Source organism: Bidens hawaiensis, unplaced genomic scaffold, assembly GCF_021521415.1.
Source record: "Bidens hawaiensis isolate Kalapana, Puna unplaced genomic scaffold, B.hawaiensis_p1.1 tig00006388_1, whole genome shotgun sequence".
Lineage (NCBI taxonomy): Eukaryota > Viridiplantae > Streptophyta > Magnoliopsida > Asterales > Asteraceae > Bidens > Bidens hawaiensis.
The window spans coordinates 1,284,166-1,304,409 of NW_027491430.1; the positions used below are offsets into that span (position 1 = coordinate 1,284,166).

The 20,244-nt window shown below is 36.0% G+C and overlaps 1 protein-coding gene across 1 annotated transcript; it reads right to left on the reverse strand.

Annotated features, from left to right (window-relative positions):
- Positions 1–9,855: 9,855 nt before the first annotated feature.
- On the reverse strand, positions 9,856–12,460 carry LOC143632392 (NAC domain-containing protein 7-like). Its single transcript, XM_077100925.1, has 4 exons — positions 12,397–12,460; positions 11,301–11,469; positions 10,817–11,088; positions 9,856–10,640 (listed from the first exon to the last, which is right to left on the reverse strand). Exons 2-4 carry the CDS (start codon positions 11,458–11,460, stop codon positions 10,086–10,088), a joined length of 987 nt encoding a protein of 328 aa, XP_076957040.1. The 5' UTR covers positions 11,461–11,469; positions 12,397–12,460; the 3' UTR covers positions 9,856–10,085.
- Between the last annotated feature and the right edge of the window lie 7,784 nt (positions 12,461–20,244).

The window sequence follows — 20,244 nt, forward strand, 5'->3', positions numbered from 1 at the left end:
TACCCTTTGATTCTTCCGGACGGCGCCAGTATCAAAGTGGAAAACAATGGTGAAGAAGGTGGGGTTGTAGTAGATGGGGGCATGAGTACCCGGTTCACGTAGAATCGAGTTTGCCGGCGCCATAATATTTTCGGATGTGATTTTCTGGTGAAGAAGATGGTGAAGGCGATGGGTCGATTGTGATTGTGAATATTGGAGGCGATGTAGTGGAAATCGGAAACTATGAGTGGTATTTAAACACCATCATCGGAAACCGGTACATCTCCCTGACAATTTGAAATTGGCGGCACAAGGAAACTGGAAAGACAATGATTACTTGGTCACTCGTCAATTCACCGTGTGGCCATTAATTACTTTTGGACACACTTAAAAATATTTTAGTGTAACCATTTATAACTTATAGCCACCCATAATAAGTGTATCCGTGACAATAAAAAACTTATAAAGAATAAAACTATACAACTCTTTGGTCACACAACCTTGTATATGTGGCCATTATTTATATTTGGACACACTTAAAAATATTTAAGTGTGACCATTTATCACTTATAGCCACACATAATAAGTGTATATGTGACAATAAAAAACTTTGGAAAAATAAAACTAAACTACTCTTTGGTCACACAACTTTGTATAAGTGGCCATTAATTACATTTGGATACACTTAAAAATATTTAAGTGTGACCATTTATCACTTATAGACACACATAATAAGTGTATCCGTGACAATAAAAAACTTAGAAAAAATAAAACTAAACTACTCTTTGGCCACACAACCTCGTATAAGTGGCCATATATTTTAAGCGTTTTAGCCACATTACTAATAAATACAATGGTTGTTCGTCATTTTTCGCAACATTATTAAAAATGTGGCTAACAAATGTGACATTAGGTCACACAACGTAATATAAGAGCTATATCTTTTACCTTTTAGGCACATCTCTTATCAAAACAGTAGTCGTTCGTCACATGTGGTCACACAATTAAAACATGTGGCTAGTTAAATGTCACATATTTTATGAAAGTGTGGCTAACGGTTTCGAACAGCTGTGTTTTTTGTCACACAAATTGAATAAGTGTGGCTAAAGGTTCCAACAGGTGTGGTTTTTTTATCACAAAAATCTAATTTATGTGGCTAAAGGTTCTAACATGTGTGTTTTTAGTTCTAACAGGTGCGTTTTTAGTCACACGAATAACAAATGTGTGACGAAAGCGACCTTTAGCCACACATTTAGACCGAGGTGTGACAAACCGCCTAGAGCACGTGCGTGGCCAAAAGCCAATATTCACGTAGTGAATTGAACAGTGAGAAGCTTCAAGTACAATGTATTCTAACATAAGATTGTATTCGAATGAAAATGTTTTCAAGGATGATGTATTCGAACGGGATAATATTTGAGTGCAATTGGCATGTTAAGGAAATCGTATTCGAATACACATGTATTCGAATAGAATGGACAATGCACTTGAATGAAATGAATCTGTGAAAATCTCAAGTGCAATGTATTCTAATTCAAGTATATTAGAATGTATAAGATCTTAATATGCCTAAGTGATTTGTATTCCAGAAGTATTGTATTTGAATGAAATTGATTGTTTAGAATACATTAGACTTAGAACTTTTTCTGTTGAACACTCACTTCATTAGAATACCTCATCCTTAGACATATTTTCTGTTTTTGGTCATTCTTTGTATATATACTTTGTATAGTTTATTTTATATTTACTTCGTACATATTTGTTTTCTTTTAGCTCAATTAAACAACACTAATGTCTCTTTTGATATGTTTAGGGTCATAACAGTTTCTGTTCTTTGGAGATCCCGACAAAGAAGAAGCTCAAAGTATCTATCTCCAAGATCAAAGGATTACAAACTTGTCCTTTGTCGTTTGCAATCTCAGCTGATCCAGTTATTCACTACTCTTGGATTGAAAAATTTTGGGACAATGCTAAGACAAGGAAAGATAGTTCAAGGATCACTTCAAAGATTGACAATGTGAAGTTGACCGTTACTGAAGATGTTGTCAGAAAGGCTCTCCAGATTCAAGATAATACCGATGATCCATGCACAGTCTTTTCAGATGAACAAATAGCAGATTATTTGGATGATATTGGTTATGAGGTTGAGTGGCCGACTTGTGAAAAGAAGAATCTACCCAATTACTGGAAGCTCTTGTTTCACATTGTTGCAAACTGTTTCTCTTCACAGAAAGGCGGGTTTGACAAGTTAAACGCAGATTGGGTTGGAGTTATGCTGAGTTTGACTTGGGGAAGGAGATACAATTATTCTCAACTGTTCTTCAGATATATGCAGCAGAATGTGCTTGCAAAGAACCGAAGGATGATGTATCCTCTGTTCATCCAATTAATTTTGGATTACTTGCTTCCTGATACACCCAAACCCGTGAAAACACATGAAGTTGATGACGAGGGGAATGCAATAGAGCTCATTGAGCCTTTTCATGTAAAGGAGGTAAAACAAGTTGCCATGACTACTATTCTGAAGCCTATTGGTAGAAGTTCTTACCAGTATCAAGGTGAGCAACCGGGGGTTAAGTTTGGTTAATTAAAGGAGACAGAATCAAATAGTGACGAGGTTAAAGTTTGAGAGGAAGAAGGGGATGATGATGATGCTGATGATAATAATGGTCAGGATGAAGGTGATGATAATGAGGAGGAAGAACAGGTTGATGAGCATGTTGATGTACCTGAAGGTGACGTGAAAGATTCGGATCCACCATCTGATGACTTGGAGGGTGAGCAAAGATCCAAGAAGAAGCACGACAAGTCAAAGAGGAAAGTTGGTGAGTCCTCAAAGGGATCTGTTTCTTCTACTGCTGAGGAAGACGAGCCCGAGCGTCCTCCCAAAAGGTTGAAGAAGGTGAAGGACTCCAAGAAGTCTTCTCCTTCTAAGGTGCCTAAACTCAAGGTAACCTTTCTTTCGGTTTATGTGATGGTGTCCCATTCCTTAGAAACCCAAACCAAATCTACACAAACCACCATTTTAGCCAAAACCCTAAAATCCCTCCAAGACAAACAAATCAAAATCACCAAAACCCAAACCCCACTCTCACCCAAATCCAAACCCAAAACCAAAATGACCTCACTTAAGGCTCCAACCAAACCTAGGCCTAAATCGTCCTTAGAAAGAAACTCAAAACCCAAAAACCATCTCTAATAGATGAACCCAATACCTCACCCGAAACCTCCCCAGCCCGCTTAAACGAACCAATGCCCTCCATGTTTGAGTACATTCCTATAACAACCCAACCTAGGACCACCATACCCGTCACCTCACCGACATACCAATTTGCCTCACCAATTAGAGACGCATCATTTTGGTCATCCACATTCACTACATCTAGCCCAACCCAAACCACCTCAACCACCATAGAAACAACCACCACAACAACCAGCCTACCCTTAACTATAACCACATCCTTCCCAACCTTAACCCTAACCATACCCATCCCAACCACACCACACTCGACCATATCCACCACACCTCCCTCAACACTTAGGAGCCCTGTGATTTCTGCCACTCCCATCTCAAGTGGGAAATCAAAGAAGTCTCCTATGTTCAACGATCATGTCCTCGATAGGCTCGCGGCACTGGAAGAGGCGAATGAGAATCGTGCAAAACGGGAACTCATGTTGATAAAATTTCTTAAGGATCAACAAGCCATCAACCAAGAAGTTACAAGACAGCGTGACGCTTTGGCTAACAAATTGTCCATTATGCAAGAACAGCGTGACTTGCATCAAGCACAAATAGCTAGTCAAAGAGATTGGATCAACATGTTGCAACAAAGAATCAACAATCAGCAAGAGTTGGTTAACAGAAACACTTTGCAGAATGATGAACAACATGTTGATATTGAAAAGATTGCATCAAGAGTCACAAAGCTTGAATTGATCTTCCTTCTTTTTCAAATTTTGCAAGTGATTTTAGGAAGGAACTTGATTCTACTCTTATCAGTGTGTGGATGGCTTTTGACCGTCTTGAGTCAAGAGTTGGTGGGTTGGAAGGTTCTGAGAATCAGGAGGTCAGAAGTTTGATGGGTGAAAGTGAGAGATTGCAGGAATTGGTTGAGAAATTACAAGAACAGACTGAGGAGGAATGCGCCGAGTAAGGACGCGTAAATGAGTCGCTAGTCAATCAATACATCGTTGTTATGGAGGTTATGCGGTTGGCTGATGAGGATGTTGAGAACCTGAGGGTTCATTTGATGGGGACCTTTAGAAGGTTTCTACGTGTAGCCGAGCCAAGGGTTGAGCAAGTCAACCGGCGACAAACTATGCTTGCTCGATTAGCCACTGATGCCGAGAGGGTTAGAGATCTAGGAAGTGTACATGGCTTCCTCTACACGGAAGAAACAAGTAGAGAAGGGGGTGAAGGAGGTTCAGGCTCGAAGGCTGCTGATGAGCCTGAAGTTGTTGTAGGAACCGTTGCCGGCACTGAGCCTGTAGCTACTGCTGCTGTTTCATCTGAGCAGGTCAGTACTACAAGTTCATCACTTGTTGCACCAATCACTAGTGCGCAAGTAAGTGTCGTGTTCACCACCACTATGATTGTTCGTCCTTATGCACAATGATTAGCTCAAGGTGGTGGTGATGATGGTGATGATGAGGATGATGATGACGAGTCTGATAGCGGAGACGAGGATGATGACGAGGAAAATGATGACGTGGATGATTACCACGAGTACGATAGCTTTGATGATACCCGTGGTGGTGGAAACGGTGATGGTAGTGGCAGTGGTAGTGGAAGTGGTAGCGGTGATGCTACTAGACATAAGGCGGCTGATGTTGAGCCGCCAAAGGAGGCTGAGAAAACTAGGGAATCAGATGCTGCGGTGGTGGCTGAGCTCGCCTATTTACTAAATGTTTGCTATTTTGCAGGTACCGTCCCTACAGTTGAGAAAGACGTGGATGAAAATAAAGAAGAAAGTGATGATGGCATCAACTATTCTCCCAACCCCGACACACCACCAGCTAGGGAGAATGTTGAGCCCGCTGTTGATAAACACGTTGTCACTCCTGTTGCTGCTCCTGCTCGAAGAAAGTCGAGAAGAGGCAGCAAATATTATAGCTTGATCAGGATGAGAAGCATGCGATGGAGGTCCAAGCCTTACCATGATTCGGATCTCATTTTGTACGCCAAATACCACAAAGATAGCAAAAGTTGGGCTATCAGGCGTGCAAATAGAGATCTGACATATCTCACTATGAAAGATATGCACTCGCTATCGAAACTTAACATGAACTACTTTCGAAAGACGATAGCTCGAGACGATAGCAAAGACACCATCGAATCATGGTTCAAGAATAAGTTTTTGAGAAGAGAATGGAGAGCTGACTACCCAACATTCGCAGTCGATCCGGGTAGGTCATTCAAGATAAAGAAGATAAACCCTTTCTCCAACAAGCCGTCCAAGGAAAGACTGTACAGGATGCCTGATGATCATGGCGAGCCGATCTTCCATGGGATGCCCTTCGAGGATGACTTTCTCCACGACTTCATCGCATGGGAATTCGACAACGTGCACGGCGAGGTCATCATTCACTGCACTCGCAGTCAAGAGCTGAAGTTCTTTTATGAGCATGAATTGGCAGGCTTTGGACTCCGCGACCTCAAGAAGCTAGTAGAGTCTCCCCCTCTGTACAGTTGAAGACGTTCGTCGTGACAACACGGACACCATCGTCGAAAAGTTCAACAAGTTTGTCAAATTACTTGTTGAAAAGCAACCATTTGAAGAAAATCAGACAGTGTATTCGACTACGAGTCCGAGTGCGAGTGGTAATGAAGAAAATAAAGTGAATACCAAATACTAGAGGGAGATTGTAAGGCCCGTTTCGGTATTAGTCTTTCGTATTTGTATGTAGTTTCGTTTATGTTTCGAGTTTGTTTACTTATGTATGTTTGGGCCCGAGGCCTTTGTATTTAGAGCCCATTGGGCCAATTATAATGAAAGAGTGTATGATAATACACACATTATATAAAGTGTGTGTATAACATACACAACATAACCTTTTGCAAATAATCCATCTTACTAACTCTCAAACTCTTTCCCTCACCTCTATACCTTCGGCCCTCTATACTACACCACAAGATCCGAGATCTCGGTCATAGCTAGTTCTTCCCGCCAACTAGTTGAGAGGTTGATCCAAGACGACTAGTACTTAGTTTGTTTGTTGTTTGATCCGGTCACGGGTCCTACACCCAATATGCTTTATGACTTTGTTGACTGGGAATTAGACAACATCATTTATAAGGGAAGTGGTCATTCACTGTGAGACTATGCATTCGCTCTGCTTCTTTGACGGGCATGAACTAGTAGGTCTCAATGAGGAGGATTTTTTTCAAGCTTTACAATTATCCCTGTCCACAGTTGAAGATGTTCGAAGGGACAACCCTGACAAGATAGTTAAGAAGTTCAACAAGTTTGTTCGTTATCTTGTTGACAATCAACTATTTGATTATGATTCCCCCTTCGAGTACGAGATCGACTAAAGACGAAAGCTACAACGAATACCAAAAGACTAGAGGGAGATTGTAGAGTTTGTTAAGCATTTTGTATTTGTTCGGTCATTAATGATGTATTTAGTTAGCTTTCGTATATGTTTTGGTGTGTTTAGGCTCGAGGCCTTGTAACCAAAGCTCATTGGGTTGTAGATAATGAAAGTATGAATGACATACCTTCACTATAAATAGTGAAGGTATGCACATGTAAAATAACCCTTTTCACATATCTTATCCAAACCTTCTACCAACTCTCTCTTTACTATCTATTTCTTTCCTTTCAAGGTTATAAATGGAACATCAAACAATATTTGAGATCTCAGTTACACACAAGTGATTTCCGCTAGCTTGGTGTGAGATTGATCCAAGAATACGTTGTTTGATCCCGTCTCTAGGACCTATAGTTGATGACATGATGTTACTTCAATTCACATCTCTTTTGTTGCAGTAAAATTACGGATATCTTAGCCGAGTAATCCTACTTGAACTAAACTAGAAGAAAACCTATGTCAAACAACACCTAGACTTTAAGCCTGATCACTTTTTACCCAAATTTACAAGATTAGGCTAACGATCCTTACTTCAAGTTGTAACAATTTAAATTTTAATTCATAATAATAGCTTCAGTGATAAAACTAATTGTGTGGTCAATAAGACGATTAGGTGAATATATTGTACAAGTAAACAATGTTTTTACTTGTGAATTAATAAGGGAAAATCACTAAAATAGCTCATTAAAAAAATAAAAATAACCTTAACTTTATGCTCATGCAACAACTTTTATCTATATATCTTCTGCGTCAGAAATTTTTCTTCTCCTGAGCCATATGAAGCATCACATAACTTTATGCGTAGATATAGGTTGACAACGAGAATTTCCTGCGCCAACCTTAATCTCGTGCGTCAACCTTAATCTCAAGCGCCACCATATACCCTGTATCAGTTTTCACTCTCTTGCACCCAGGGACGTAGCTTAGTTGGGGCTAGGGCTGGCCCCGGCCCCCTTCGTTTTTTCGTTCGACAGTGTAAAGGTATACTTTTTCGGCTGAAATATATTATACACGCTGTAAATTTACCTGTTTTTAACCGAAAATTTGAGTTCGGCCCCCTCGGTTTTTTTTGCTCGGTAGTGTAAATTTACCATTTTTTCCCCCGGAAATTATTATACATAGTGTAAATTTACCCGTTTCTGACCGAAATTTTGAGCCCGGCCTTCTCCGTTTTTTCACATTGTTTAAATTTATCCTTTTTCTGTCGAAAATTTTTATACATTGTGTAAATTCACCCGTTTCCGACCGAAATTTTGAGTCCGCCCCCCTCTAGTGTATGAATTATCTTATCCGTATTGAGTCCGGCCCCCTCGACGTATGTGTCCAAGCTTCGCCACTGCTTGCACCATATTAAATGATTAAGTGGTAATCTAACAAATTTGATAGCTATTTTGGTAATTTTTTTTATCTTTGTGATAACATGATCATATCTTCACATGACAGACTTGCTAATTTAAATTAATTTATGAAAATGATAACTCAATTATAGTGTTGAAAGAAAAAGTAACCTTTTCACATGCATAACCAGGCCTAAATTCAAATACGTATTCCAGGACATTTTAAGAGTACAAGACGTGGAGATCCAAGAGTGCCTTCGACTCTTGGTGTCAAACCTGGTCAACATAACACTGCAAGTCTTGATAATGAAGAGTGCCTTCACGCCTCATGATTATGTCTGCTGTGAACTTGGCATCGCGTAAAGGCAACATTTGCATAACATTCTTCTTCAATCCAATTCATCTTTCCTCAAATCTTTCAAAAACTCCATCGGATTCAGTGTAAACACCCTACTTTTGCTCTTAGATTCTCCATCAACCTCTCATATTCATTTGGGGAACGAAGCCAACTTGAATGCATGGTGAGTTATTCAATATATTCTCTCTCTTTCCATAGAATATATTTATATATATGGTTTTAGTTCGAATTGCATGCAGGCTCTTTAAGTTATTAAATTCACATTTTAAGATGTGGAGGATTCAAGCCCATATTTAGTGGCAGATCCTGTATGTATGAAATTGTATGTCTTAGATGTTTTATACTATTCCGTTTTCACACATGCATGTTTGGCCGTGCGTTATAAAGATATTATGTTGTTTGCCATGGTACTTGTGTGGCTTCTGTTTTCATGACACCGTATGCATTGTGCTCAGCAACTGGTCGGTTTTCACTACATATGAATCTTACATCTCTATCTCTCTCTCTCTCATGCCACTTTCATTGTTATTCTATATATCATGGATATACATGGGGGATTAGTTGTCTTCCTCATCCTCAAATTGCTAGCTAGCATACACATAAATTAAAATATGTATCAAGAAAACACAAATAGCCAGTCATACAACATATATATATATATACATGATTTATGATGGCTTTACCTTTTGTCTCGAAAGGCGTTATCACTATTAGAAAATCAAACTAGAACAAACATTCACGAATAGTTACAAGATGAATTAAATGTTAATTAAAGAATAATAAAGATTATAGTTATGTATGTGATTTACTTAATCTATGTCGTAGGATTATTATGAACATGACAGAGTATAAAATTTGATTTCAACTCTGGTACAATTGTCCCTTCCTTGATTTCTAGTTGGTTTTGTTAATTACATGTAGAACTAGGTAAATCGATGGGAGGGTGGGGTGGAGGTAACTCACACTGAGTGAGCGCAGCTTCGAAGAATCTCTGCAGAATGTGAAGTTGCAAGGGGGAGTGATGTTCAGCTTCTGGTGATTACTTTGTGATTTAGTAATTTTATGAATCAGAACACATCTTGGTCTCTGAAAATACACATCAGAAGGATGTCATCTGCAAAAGTGAAAGTCGCTCCCCATGCTGCCGACTTCGCTTTTTTGCCTGTCAGATTTTGTTTAAATTCGTGCCCTCATTATGACGTACCTAGTTCACGTGTAATTAGCAAAACCACCTTGTAAGCAATTAAGGTGATATTGCTATATCACCTAAAGAATAAAAAGAAATTTCGTTTCTAGATCATGTTTTGCTTCTTATTTCTTGTAAAGATCGATGTTGCTAATTTCCTATTAAATCAAGAAAAAGTTTCCTGATCATGTTTTCTTACATAATTTCTTGTGTTTTTGACATCATTATAACACTAAAAAGATCATCCATGGCTCATGGGAAAACAGATGTGGTAAAAGATTACTGAAACAGATAAATAAGAAAATTTATATTACTTATTTGAATTTTGAAACAAAGCCAGCTTAAAATTGAGTAGGACATACAACATGGTTAACTAGTCAGAACAAATTAGAACAGCCAAAATACGCACCTTCACACATACGTGATATGTTATATGAATACATACATATAATGTATCAACTGAAGAAATCTCAGTCCAACAAATTAATTTGACGAAAACCACTTAAACCATATTGTTTATTTGGTACAGCAGTTTGATTTCAATACTTACACTCTAGTTATCATAATATATCAGCCTCTTTTCCCTTTTCTGGTTGATTTAATTAGAAATTGGATTTATGTTTTCAGTTAATTACTTCCAAAGATCAACCTGGCAAGTGGAGGTGGATATTGAAGCGCATTCTGAAGCCATTTCATCGCTCTTAGACTCACTTAAAAGTAGGTTCATATGTTCAGCCACTTGAAGAGATGATGTGGGAGGATTGGAAGATTCTTGATCATTACTAAGCTGTGAAGCAACAAATTTATCAAGTACGCGCCAATCAGTCACTTGAAGATCTTGTTCACCATTGTTAGCATAAAGTAAGTTGATATTCAACTGCTGTGTTGTGTGGTGCATATTGGCAGCAGGAGGATGGTGGATTTTGGGAGATTCTAATTTAGGAAGTTGAAGAAAGGAGTGATCCTGAGGCAAGTTGTAATGCAATTGATAGAGCTCAGATTTCGCAGGAATTTGGTGCTGGTATGAACTATTTGAAGTGTAAGGATGAGTTATGCTTCTTGGTGATTCAAAATTTGGCATGAATGAGGCTTGATATTCAAACCAGCTTAAAGAATCGTGTTCATCCATCTTGCGTACTGTCGTTATTCGCTTCCTGAATACCCTGCATACAACCCATCCTTCTTCCTGTTGCAAACAAAACCGTAATTTAACTTCATCACAATCAAGAATGTTCTAGTAAATTACCATGAAAATTACAAAATCAAAGCATCCTCATTTAAACATGTTTTGTTCCAAGTAGAAATTATAACATCATACTGAAAATGCAATCAATGCTTTTGAGTTTATGAAATTTTACTCACCTGAATGGTGTTGTTTTCATTTGTTTCTAGTCTATACTCATGCATGATCCAGTCTGATTTCTGCCCATTCGGAGCTCGGCCTTTGTAAAACACCAAGGTCTTTCTCATGCCAACTAAATTGTGCTTGGAGTATATGGCCTTGTCTCTTCCAGTGGCTTTCCAAAAGCCGGCTTTTGTGGCTCTATTTGTGCGTGTTCCTGTTGGGTACTTTTTATCCTTGTGGCTAAAGAAATACCAGTCATTTTGCTCCTCAGTTCCAAGCTTGCATAAATCTGGTTCGATAATAGCAAATTTTTAATATGTATTAGAAAGATAACCTTTGTTAAGTGTTAAAATTAGGCCTCAGAAAGGTTTGCATCCATGGTATAAGTAACACATAAGTAAGTTGTAGTACACAACTTGAAAAATGTATCAATCTAGCTAGATTATTTTGGAGTGCAAATTTTCAGGAACCTCTAACTTGGTACATGATGAACTTAAACACCTTGAAGATCCCATGGCTCAATTCTGTAGAGATCAATGTCCTTAATTACATCAAGATCTATTCTCTTTGATGCAATCTTTTTCCTGAGGTAGTAATCTACAAGTTCCTCATCCGTTGGGTGGAATCTAAAACCAGGAGGAACATGTGAAAACTTATTCATGTTTGTTACCTGAAATTCAGAAATAGCACCATCAATTTCAGTGGTTATACTATGTACATATATTGATTATGTATCCATCTTTGCAATACGGAATATAAGAACATCATTTGTATTAATTAACACAATGATTGTAAGTGTGTATGTGTGTGTGTGTGTTTCCCAACTTAAGTTCATTAAATAGCAGCAGCTAAAAAGAGTGAATCAACAAGAACCATGAAACCACCATTCTACATATGTTTCACGCTTAACCATGTTAGAACTTAATCAAGATCCAAAAAGAAATAGAGAAAAATATGTGAAAAGGTTGTCAAGAAGAACTTTCTTTGCCATGAAAATTATAAAGTTCACTAACTATAAACCTAACCCTAAACTGTTTACCTACGTTTAATCAGCTCAAATCAAACAAAAAGTTCATTTCTTGATCATCCAGTACAACAAATTGAGAATCTAAACATATGCTTTGCTTATTGTTGAAGAGAAAAAAAATCTTATTGAGAAGAACTGTGTATGGTAGAAAACAAATCTCATGTGACAATTGAAATCCAATGTGTTTGCCATGCATTTGATAAAGAAAAAACCTTTTATTAAATGACAATTAAGATAAAACTACTCAAGTGTGCTTTTCCTTAGGAAGCCACTCAAGTTTTCACCACTCAAAAAAGGTGAGAACATGATAATATTGCACAATCAAAATATAGAAGAACTTTACTTTGTGAACATGGAAATGTGCTTCAGTTTTATACATATATAGTAGTAATAGATAAAAGTTAAAAAGACTCACTAAAAGTAAATTTTATATTGTTCTTTATCATAGAAATCTAGCAAGAACATTAATCTCATACCTCAATTAGATAACTAAATGAATAAGGAAAGAAAAATAAATCTAGCAAGATGAACTTCAATGAAACAATTACAAAGTTTACAAAGAAAACTTACTTTTTGCACCCAAAATCATCCAAAAGAAAAACTCCTTTATAGCACTTCCAAGAGATTGAAGATGAAGAAGATGCAATAATATTGTCAAAGAATCCTTGGAAATAAAAATTATCTTCTTCTATAAGCAAAAAGAAGCAAAGAAGAGTGGAATCTTTGTGGACCAAAAAGGGTTTTTAATTTCCTCGGGAATTGAAGTGAAAAAAAACTTGTCTTTTTGTCTCTCAGATCCCAAAGAACACAAACCCTAATGGAAACAAAGACTCACTTAGTTTATAAAAGTGTAAGCTGGATTGTCGGAAAAGCATGCCGTTAAAAAAGGGATGATGATGTTGGGGCGGTGAGATACTACTCCACCACAACACACACCACCAGCTACTGATGCTGATGCACCAAACCAATATATAGATATTAGATATATCACAACTAGATATTTAGAGAGAGAGATGAGTGAGATTTAAGAATGTGACGGCAATGGATCACTTAAAGAATTCACACACCAAAAAGAATGTTTATGAAGCTTTTTCATATTTAGGGGTCTTCTGTTTCAGCCTTTCGATTTATAACATGACTAAATAATAAGTTTTTCATATCTTAAATAGTTTACAGCTCTTTTGTGTAGGCAATATGTGAAAACTACTAGTATCCATTTTTATCTTACCATGAATATATAATATGGTGGTCCATATTTTAATATATTGCCCTTTTCATTTCGGTATGAAATGAATACTTTTCATAGCTTGCATTTACGGTCATTCGATTGTCTTCAGTTTTTCATAATAATAATAATAATAATAATAATAATAATAATAATAATAATAATAATAATAATAATAATAATATAATCTTCACTACGAGAAGTTGTTAAATATTTCATGTTCAATGTTAGCTTAGAGTTTTAAATTACTATAATTATGTTCATCAATTCATGAAAATCTATAAGGATATATTTTGTGAGTTAATTAGAGACATCGATCTAGTTAAAGCGTCACATAGAAGGGAATTTTTAACTAATCAACCATTTAACTATGCGTTGTGAGCTAACTAAAGATTAGATATAAAAAAACAAAAAGAAAAAGTTTGGTTGGTTGGTGATTGCGGATGGACCCACTTTCGATTTGACATTATGTATTAGAACAATGTTTTCAGACCCGACCCGGATAACGACCCGGGCGTCTTACCGGTTCAAAGGTCGGACCGACCTGAGAGGGCGGACCGGTGTTTGACTCGGATGACATAATAAATAATTTAAATCTATTTATATATATACACCATATTTATATATACATATACTAGTTTGAGGCCCGTGTATTACACGGGTAATTGTTGAAAATTTTAAACTTTGACCATTAAGTGAAATACTGTCAACAAATTGATCATATATTGTTAATACAATTAAAATTAAATTAAAGTTACAGAAATTACATAACTAAGATTACACAAATATGTTATAAATAGGTAAAAACTTCCTTTTACATTACATTTATGATTGTATTAACAGGTATACATTTTTATCAAAATCATATTTTTTAGTCCATGTCTGCTCGTAACTCTTAATAAAGTAACATATAAGCCTGCTTATAACCCTTTATATAGCTACATATAGTTGTCCATGTGACAAAAAAAGGTTTTTCAAGTACATAACAACTCTAGATAAATGATAATATATATCCATGATACTAATAAAAAAATTCATACACATAAAATGTCATAGCTTTTAATCAATTAATATGATTTTATTTGAGAACATCTCCTCAGTTTATAAAAAAAACATGATTATCCCAAAACCATATACCTGAACTTTGATGATATAATTATCCTTAGAATCTTTATAATTTGTAATTGATTGTTCATGAAAAATTTGTTGTCATTAATATTCTGTGTATGACACATTTTTAATTGACTTTATATTTTATAGTTAAAAATTGTATAATCAAGGAAAATAAAAAACTAAAAATTTAAATATAACAAAATGATTTGTTTATTTCATATGAATATAATTGTCAGAAAAATGAAAAATATATAATAACATTAAAACCATGTTCAAATAATAACGATTATTTTGAGTTAAAAGAATATTAGAAAATTTAAAGTTGCATAAAATGAATGTAGTGATTCTTATTTATAATCTTTGAAAGTAGGGCTGCCACTTTTACCTGTAACATGAAGCCCAACCCAAGAAAACCCGTACCTGAACCCAAACTAACCTGACCCGAAAAACTCCAACTCAAGAAAATACTAACCCGAACCTGAACCGAAGTAATTCGGGTTGGTTCTTGGGTCCGAATTCTAGGTTTCGGGTCAACCTGAAACTTTTAATTTTAAAATCATATGTATTTTTATGTATTAAAGGCTAAGCCTTAGCCTTAGCCGTTGACGTTATCAGAATGTACTCTAAGTTGATTGTTCTCATTCCACATATTATGAATCGAATGTTTATTATTTTGAATATAAACCATAATAAACACTTCAAAATTCACTAATCATCTCTTGTTAATCCATATGGAGAATACTTATTATATGTAGTAATGGATTTAGTTGGAATAAACCTATAATTTTAATGTCATATATTGAAATAACTTAAAAGATAAGGACCATATATGAAAATTGGTTGAAAAAAGATAAGGAGAGCTATGGTGTTGACAAGTGGCAAAATTGATAGGCTTTTATTAGAATTGATTGATAATTTTTATATATAGAAAAAATAAATTAAGTAACTTTGATGTTCATTTATAATGTTTATTTAAACTATATAGGATATATATTTGAAGTAAGGTAGCATAAATTAAGGTTGGTTGGATGTTTTGGTGAATATTATTTAAGCTACTCATCTCGGAAGGCTCCTCAGTTCGATTCCCAGCATCACCAAAACATTTTTATTTAATAAACACAAGGTTTTATCGGTTCAATCGGTGGTTCATTGGTTCCGGTCGGACGGTAAACCGCCAAACCCGGCCGGGTTATTAGAAAACGGTTTTTTATGTAAACCGGACCGACACCAGTCGGACCGGTCAAACCGGTCGGTCCAGGCCGGGTTTCAAAACATTGTTTTTAGAGCCCCGTTAACAAGAATGGGGTCATGTACTCATGTTTATGTCGTTAAGGAGCTAATGTGGTGCTTATTTATCGTGCTAATTAGTATACCACAATGTTTTTTTGAGTATATGATATTTTATTAAAGTTCTTGTTATAGTTTGGATTTGGAATATATTCAAACCCACAACTTGGATTTGGATTAGTCTTTCTAGTTCTTCATTCAATTCTAAGCCTAACAAGAAACTTTATGGAGAATTTAGTATATTAACGAAAATAAAAATAAGAATGAAAAAACTGAGATTGACTTCAAACTGTCTTTATATGATGGCAAATTGGATTTTAATAATCCCAACTTAATGTAGTTGGCCGATAATAATCTCAACTTAGTAAATAGTCGTTACCAGTCCCAACTTTCACACGATTTGTTATCATTAGACCTCCGTTAAAAAGAACATAGCCGCGTTTAGTTTTTTATTCCAAATTTCAAATTAATGTTTTAGGGCTTTTGATCGGAATAAGAATACGAACCGATTTGTGTAAAATTTGACTCAAAATGGTGCTCCAAATAGGTTAATTTATGTCAATTAAATGTTTAAACACCGGAATTGAAGCACCCTTTAGTCATTTGGATCACCATTTTGAGGTAAGTTTTACATCAAATCGACTCGTATCTCATTCCTATTAAAGCCCTAAAATATCAGTTCGAAATTTGGAAAAAAACTTAATATCGTTAAGTTTGTTTAACGGGGGTCAAAAGAAAACAAATGGTATGAAACTTGGGACCGGTGACAACTATTTTCTAAGTTGGGATTATTAAATCCAATTTGCCATATTTTATTTTGTTTGGTGGGTACTGTTCTCAAAACGTCTATTAACACCGGTCTAAAAAATGATTAACAACGGTGTGGGTCCAACCATTTAATATAATGTAGAGCACCGTTTTATTTTGGAAAATTATCTCAACCCGTTATAAATAAGAAGTAACCAGCATTGTTTTTAAGACAAAACCATTTACAACAGGTGTTTTAACCTTTATTTTAAAATGGTTAACATCTTCACTTTAGATTCCGTTAATATATTCATTACTTGCAATAGTCTAAAAAAATGATTTACAACGGTGTGAGGTCCAACCTTTTAATATAATGCAGAGCACCGTTATATTTTAACAATTATCTCATCCCGTTGTATATAAGAAGGAAACTAGCGGTTTTATACACAAAACATTTAACAACAGATTTATCCTTTATTTTAAAACGGTTATCCTCTTCACAATATATTCGTTACGTGTAACGGTTCTACAAAGACCCGTTCCAAAAACATAAAACATTTTTCATATTAGAACAGTTATAATACTAAACCGTTTTATAACCTTAAAATAGTAATGGTTTATCATAAGTTGAATTGTTTTTGATAAGGTATGTCCAACCATAACAAAGTCATGTCAATAAATAGAAGAGAAACACTAAATGGTTTTTAATAAGACAGGTGGTCCAACTGCCAACTAATAAGAATTAATATCGATTAAATGAGTTAGGTGCAACCATAACAAAATCATATCAATAAATATGAGATCTATCACTTTGCATATTTCTACTTGCAAACCTCCTCCAATCTACCCGGCCACTTTCTAAATTCTCCAATAATTTCATCCGGCAAAATCCTCCCTTCAAAAAATTATGTATAACATTATGTTACGCCCTTTTCCAAAGTCACCTCACTATATGTTCTTGAACTTTTGTTGGAATTAGTGTTCTCGGAAATATAATGCATTTGAACGGACTCTTGTCTTATTCAATTTTTAGATTTATTAAGGCATTAACACTTTGGAGACATTATGTTGGCCAATTGGTATCATTGTCCCGGATCTCTAGTAGATCTGGATTTATACATTCTTTCAATGGTGTCCGAAGGTTTGACTTTAGGGGCTATTTGGCTAAGCTTTTGAAATTGCTTAAGCTTAGCCCAACACCTTCGAAGACTGATGACAAGGTGATATGCATTTAAAATGCTAAACGGGATATGTCGGTGTAATCTTGATGATAAACGTGTAACCGACATCCCTAAATATTATTTAATGTAGGAGAATCATATCCAACTAAGGTATGCATCGGTGTAAGCGTATTGATATATGCTACCTGAGATACCTAAATATAATTTCATATTTTTCATTGCCTGCATCACGAACAAATGCTAACATACATCGGTTAAATCATGTAGACACATACCAAATCATGTAGACATACCATATGCGCAAAATTTCAAAGACTATTTTTGTTTAGAGATTCTTGTTGTACTAAATCCTTTGTACTATTCAACTAATCAATTTTCTTTGTGTTAGGAATATTTTTTATTTATGTTGAATTGTTATGTTGTTAATGACCGAATAATAAAGAAAAATTGGCCTCATATAATCCAAACTATGCCCAATTGGAAAATATAAGTCTCCACTATTGAAATGGCAAAGAAAAAAAAAACCCAACTATGCATGTGGGTGCAAAACTAACGGAAACTTAACCAGCTCGTTAGTTGTCTGACATGGCAATTGAGTTTTCATGTAACCGGCTGACGGGGATGTTGACAGGGCCGTTGAGCTGCCTATTAACTTTCCCAATCCTTTTACACCTTCATACATACATCAATAGTGATCATAACTGAAGAACTAGACTCACCAAGTCCTCCCACAAACAAACCCATCAAGAAACCCAAACTCAAACCCACTTCAACACCCCCCCCCCACCCCTTCACTTTCTAGTTCTACTTCCCATCTCAGTCTCTTTGCTAACCCTAATTCTCACCACAATTTCAAATCTTTCCACCATCCCAGGTCCCAAATCATGGTTCCTCGCACTACCAACAAATCTCACACACCATACTCCAATGGTCGAACTGTTAAAGTCCAATAAACCCCTCACAATGAGTCAATTGAAGTCTTCACAATCCAAGATGGCCCAATGGATTCCTCAAGTCAAGTGATTGTTCTTCATGGACTAGGTTCAAGTTCTTGTCATTTTAGCAAGGTTGTAAAGATTTTGAGGAAACATTGGGTCTGGGTTGTTGCGATTAACCTTTCAGGTTCGGTTTATCAGCTATGTTTATGACGGTGACGGGTCGAGTCTGGCGCAGGTGATTGAGGCATTGGTGGTAGGACCGTTTGATTTGGTTCTTCATGATTGGGCTTTCAATTTGGGGGTCGAATTGGGTGTCGAAAAATCTTGCTAGGGTTTCTAAGATGTGTGACTGCTATTACTAGACAGCTCAGCAGCCACGCTAGCATCCTCGTCAGCCGGTTACGAGACAACTTAGCTGCCACGTCAGACAAACTAACGGACATGTTAAGTTTTCGTTAGTTTTTTACCCACATGCGTAGTTGGGATTACTTTTTGCCATTCCAATAGTGTCACACCCTCAAAATCCACTAACGGAGTTTTACCGTCAGAGAGTGTGAACTAACAGGATCGGAATCATTAGTTATAATCAAACATCATATTCAAAGTTTTTAAACCACAAATATTAAAGTTTAATGAATGCGGAAGCGTAAATTCATAAGCCAAGTGTTGCGTCACGCAGGACGACTTAAAACCAAATTAATAAGAGTTTAAAAGCAAGTTTTCAAAACAATAGTGTTTAATGAAATGCCTGTCCCTATACCGCCCGCCCACCTCGGTTACCTGAGAATAACATACTAAAAGTGTCAACACAGGGTTGGTGAGTTCACATATATAAATAAAGGAAAACGTTTACGTTTAAGTGTTTGCATTTGCGTTACCAGATAATGTTAAGTCAATTATATATCAATAGGTAGCTAGCCTATAAAACAAGTATTACTAAGTGTTCGACACCGAAGCTGACTGTTTATCATATGCCTTGCCACCATGTCAACCACGACCATGGTAATGTGTTAGCCAAGATTACACCCACTCGACCTACAGTCGAGTTTAGAGTTGGGTGGGGTTTGCAAACCCAGTAGTACTACTCAACAGTGACTCGCTATTATACAAATACTAAACGGTTCGATGTTATGAAGGACTTTAGTTGGTTTGTTTGCCACTTAGCCTTACAAGCGACATATAACCAATAACAAAATCTAAAGTGTTTGGAGTATGTTATCTCCCCCAAGTAAAAGCGTTTAAAAGAATAAAAAGGGAACGTGAAACTCACTGTTTGCAAAGAATTAAAAAAACAAGTCAACCGAGAGATGCGCGTCACAGAAAATCCTCACTAGCGCTCTAAAACAAGAATGAGATTTTCTAAGTATTTGAACTATTATTGAGTCTCTAGACTCAGCACATAATACCTATGCATGAGATACGTTTCGTGTTTCGTTTGTGAATTATGTGTGACTCGACAAACACATTGGTGACACGTTACATGTGTAAACAACTACGTAAGTATCAAGTACTAACATTTTACATTACTAGTAACTATTCCCCACAAGGGCAATTTAGTCAAAAACATAGCAAATATCGATCAACAAACACGTTTCATGTATTTTCACATAGTTCAGCAGCTAGTTTTATCAAGACAGAATTCTACTTGGAAAGATTACTCAATTAAACAAATCATAACATATCAATTAATTTACCAAAAATTGTCACAGAAGCACACATGAGCTAGGTTTCCAGAACTATTTTTATTGTATTTTTATTCCCCAAAGATTCCTCACAATAATCAAAACATTACAGTAAACTCACAACAGTCAAAATCATGCACAACATAATGATATTTGTTATACCCGTTAAATGGTAAATTCAATTAATGCAAGACCAATTGGTTTAGATTTTTAACTCAAAATGATAACTTCCAGAAGTGAAACCA

Bases quoted from the DNA above. Each gene is read 5' to 3' on its own strand.
- LOC143632392 (XM_077100925.1), bottom strand. From the start codon at position 11,460: ATGAATAAGTTTTCACATGTTCCTCCTGGTTTTAGATTCCACCCAACG. The intron at 11,089-11,300 runs GTGTTTAAGTTC...TTATCGAACCAG, and splicing joins TGAGCCATGGGATCTTCAAG to ATTTATGCAAGCTTGGAACT. The intron at 10,641-10,816 runs GTGAGTAAAATT...TGTTTGCAACAG, and splicing joins ATGAAAACAACACCATTCAG to GAAGAAGGATGGGTTGTATG.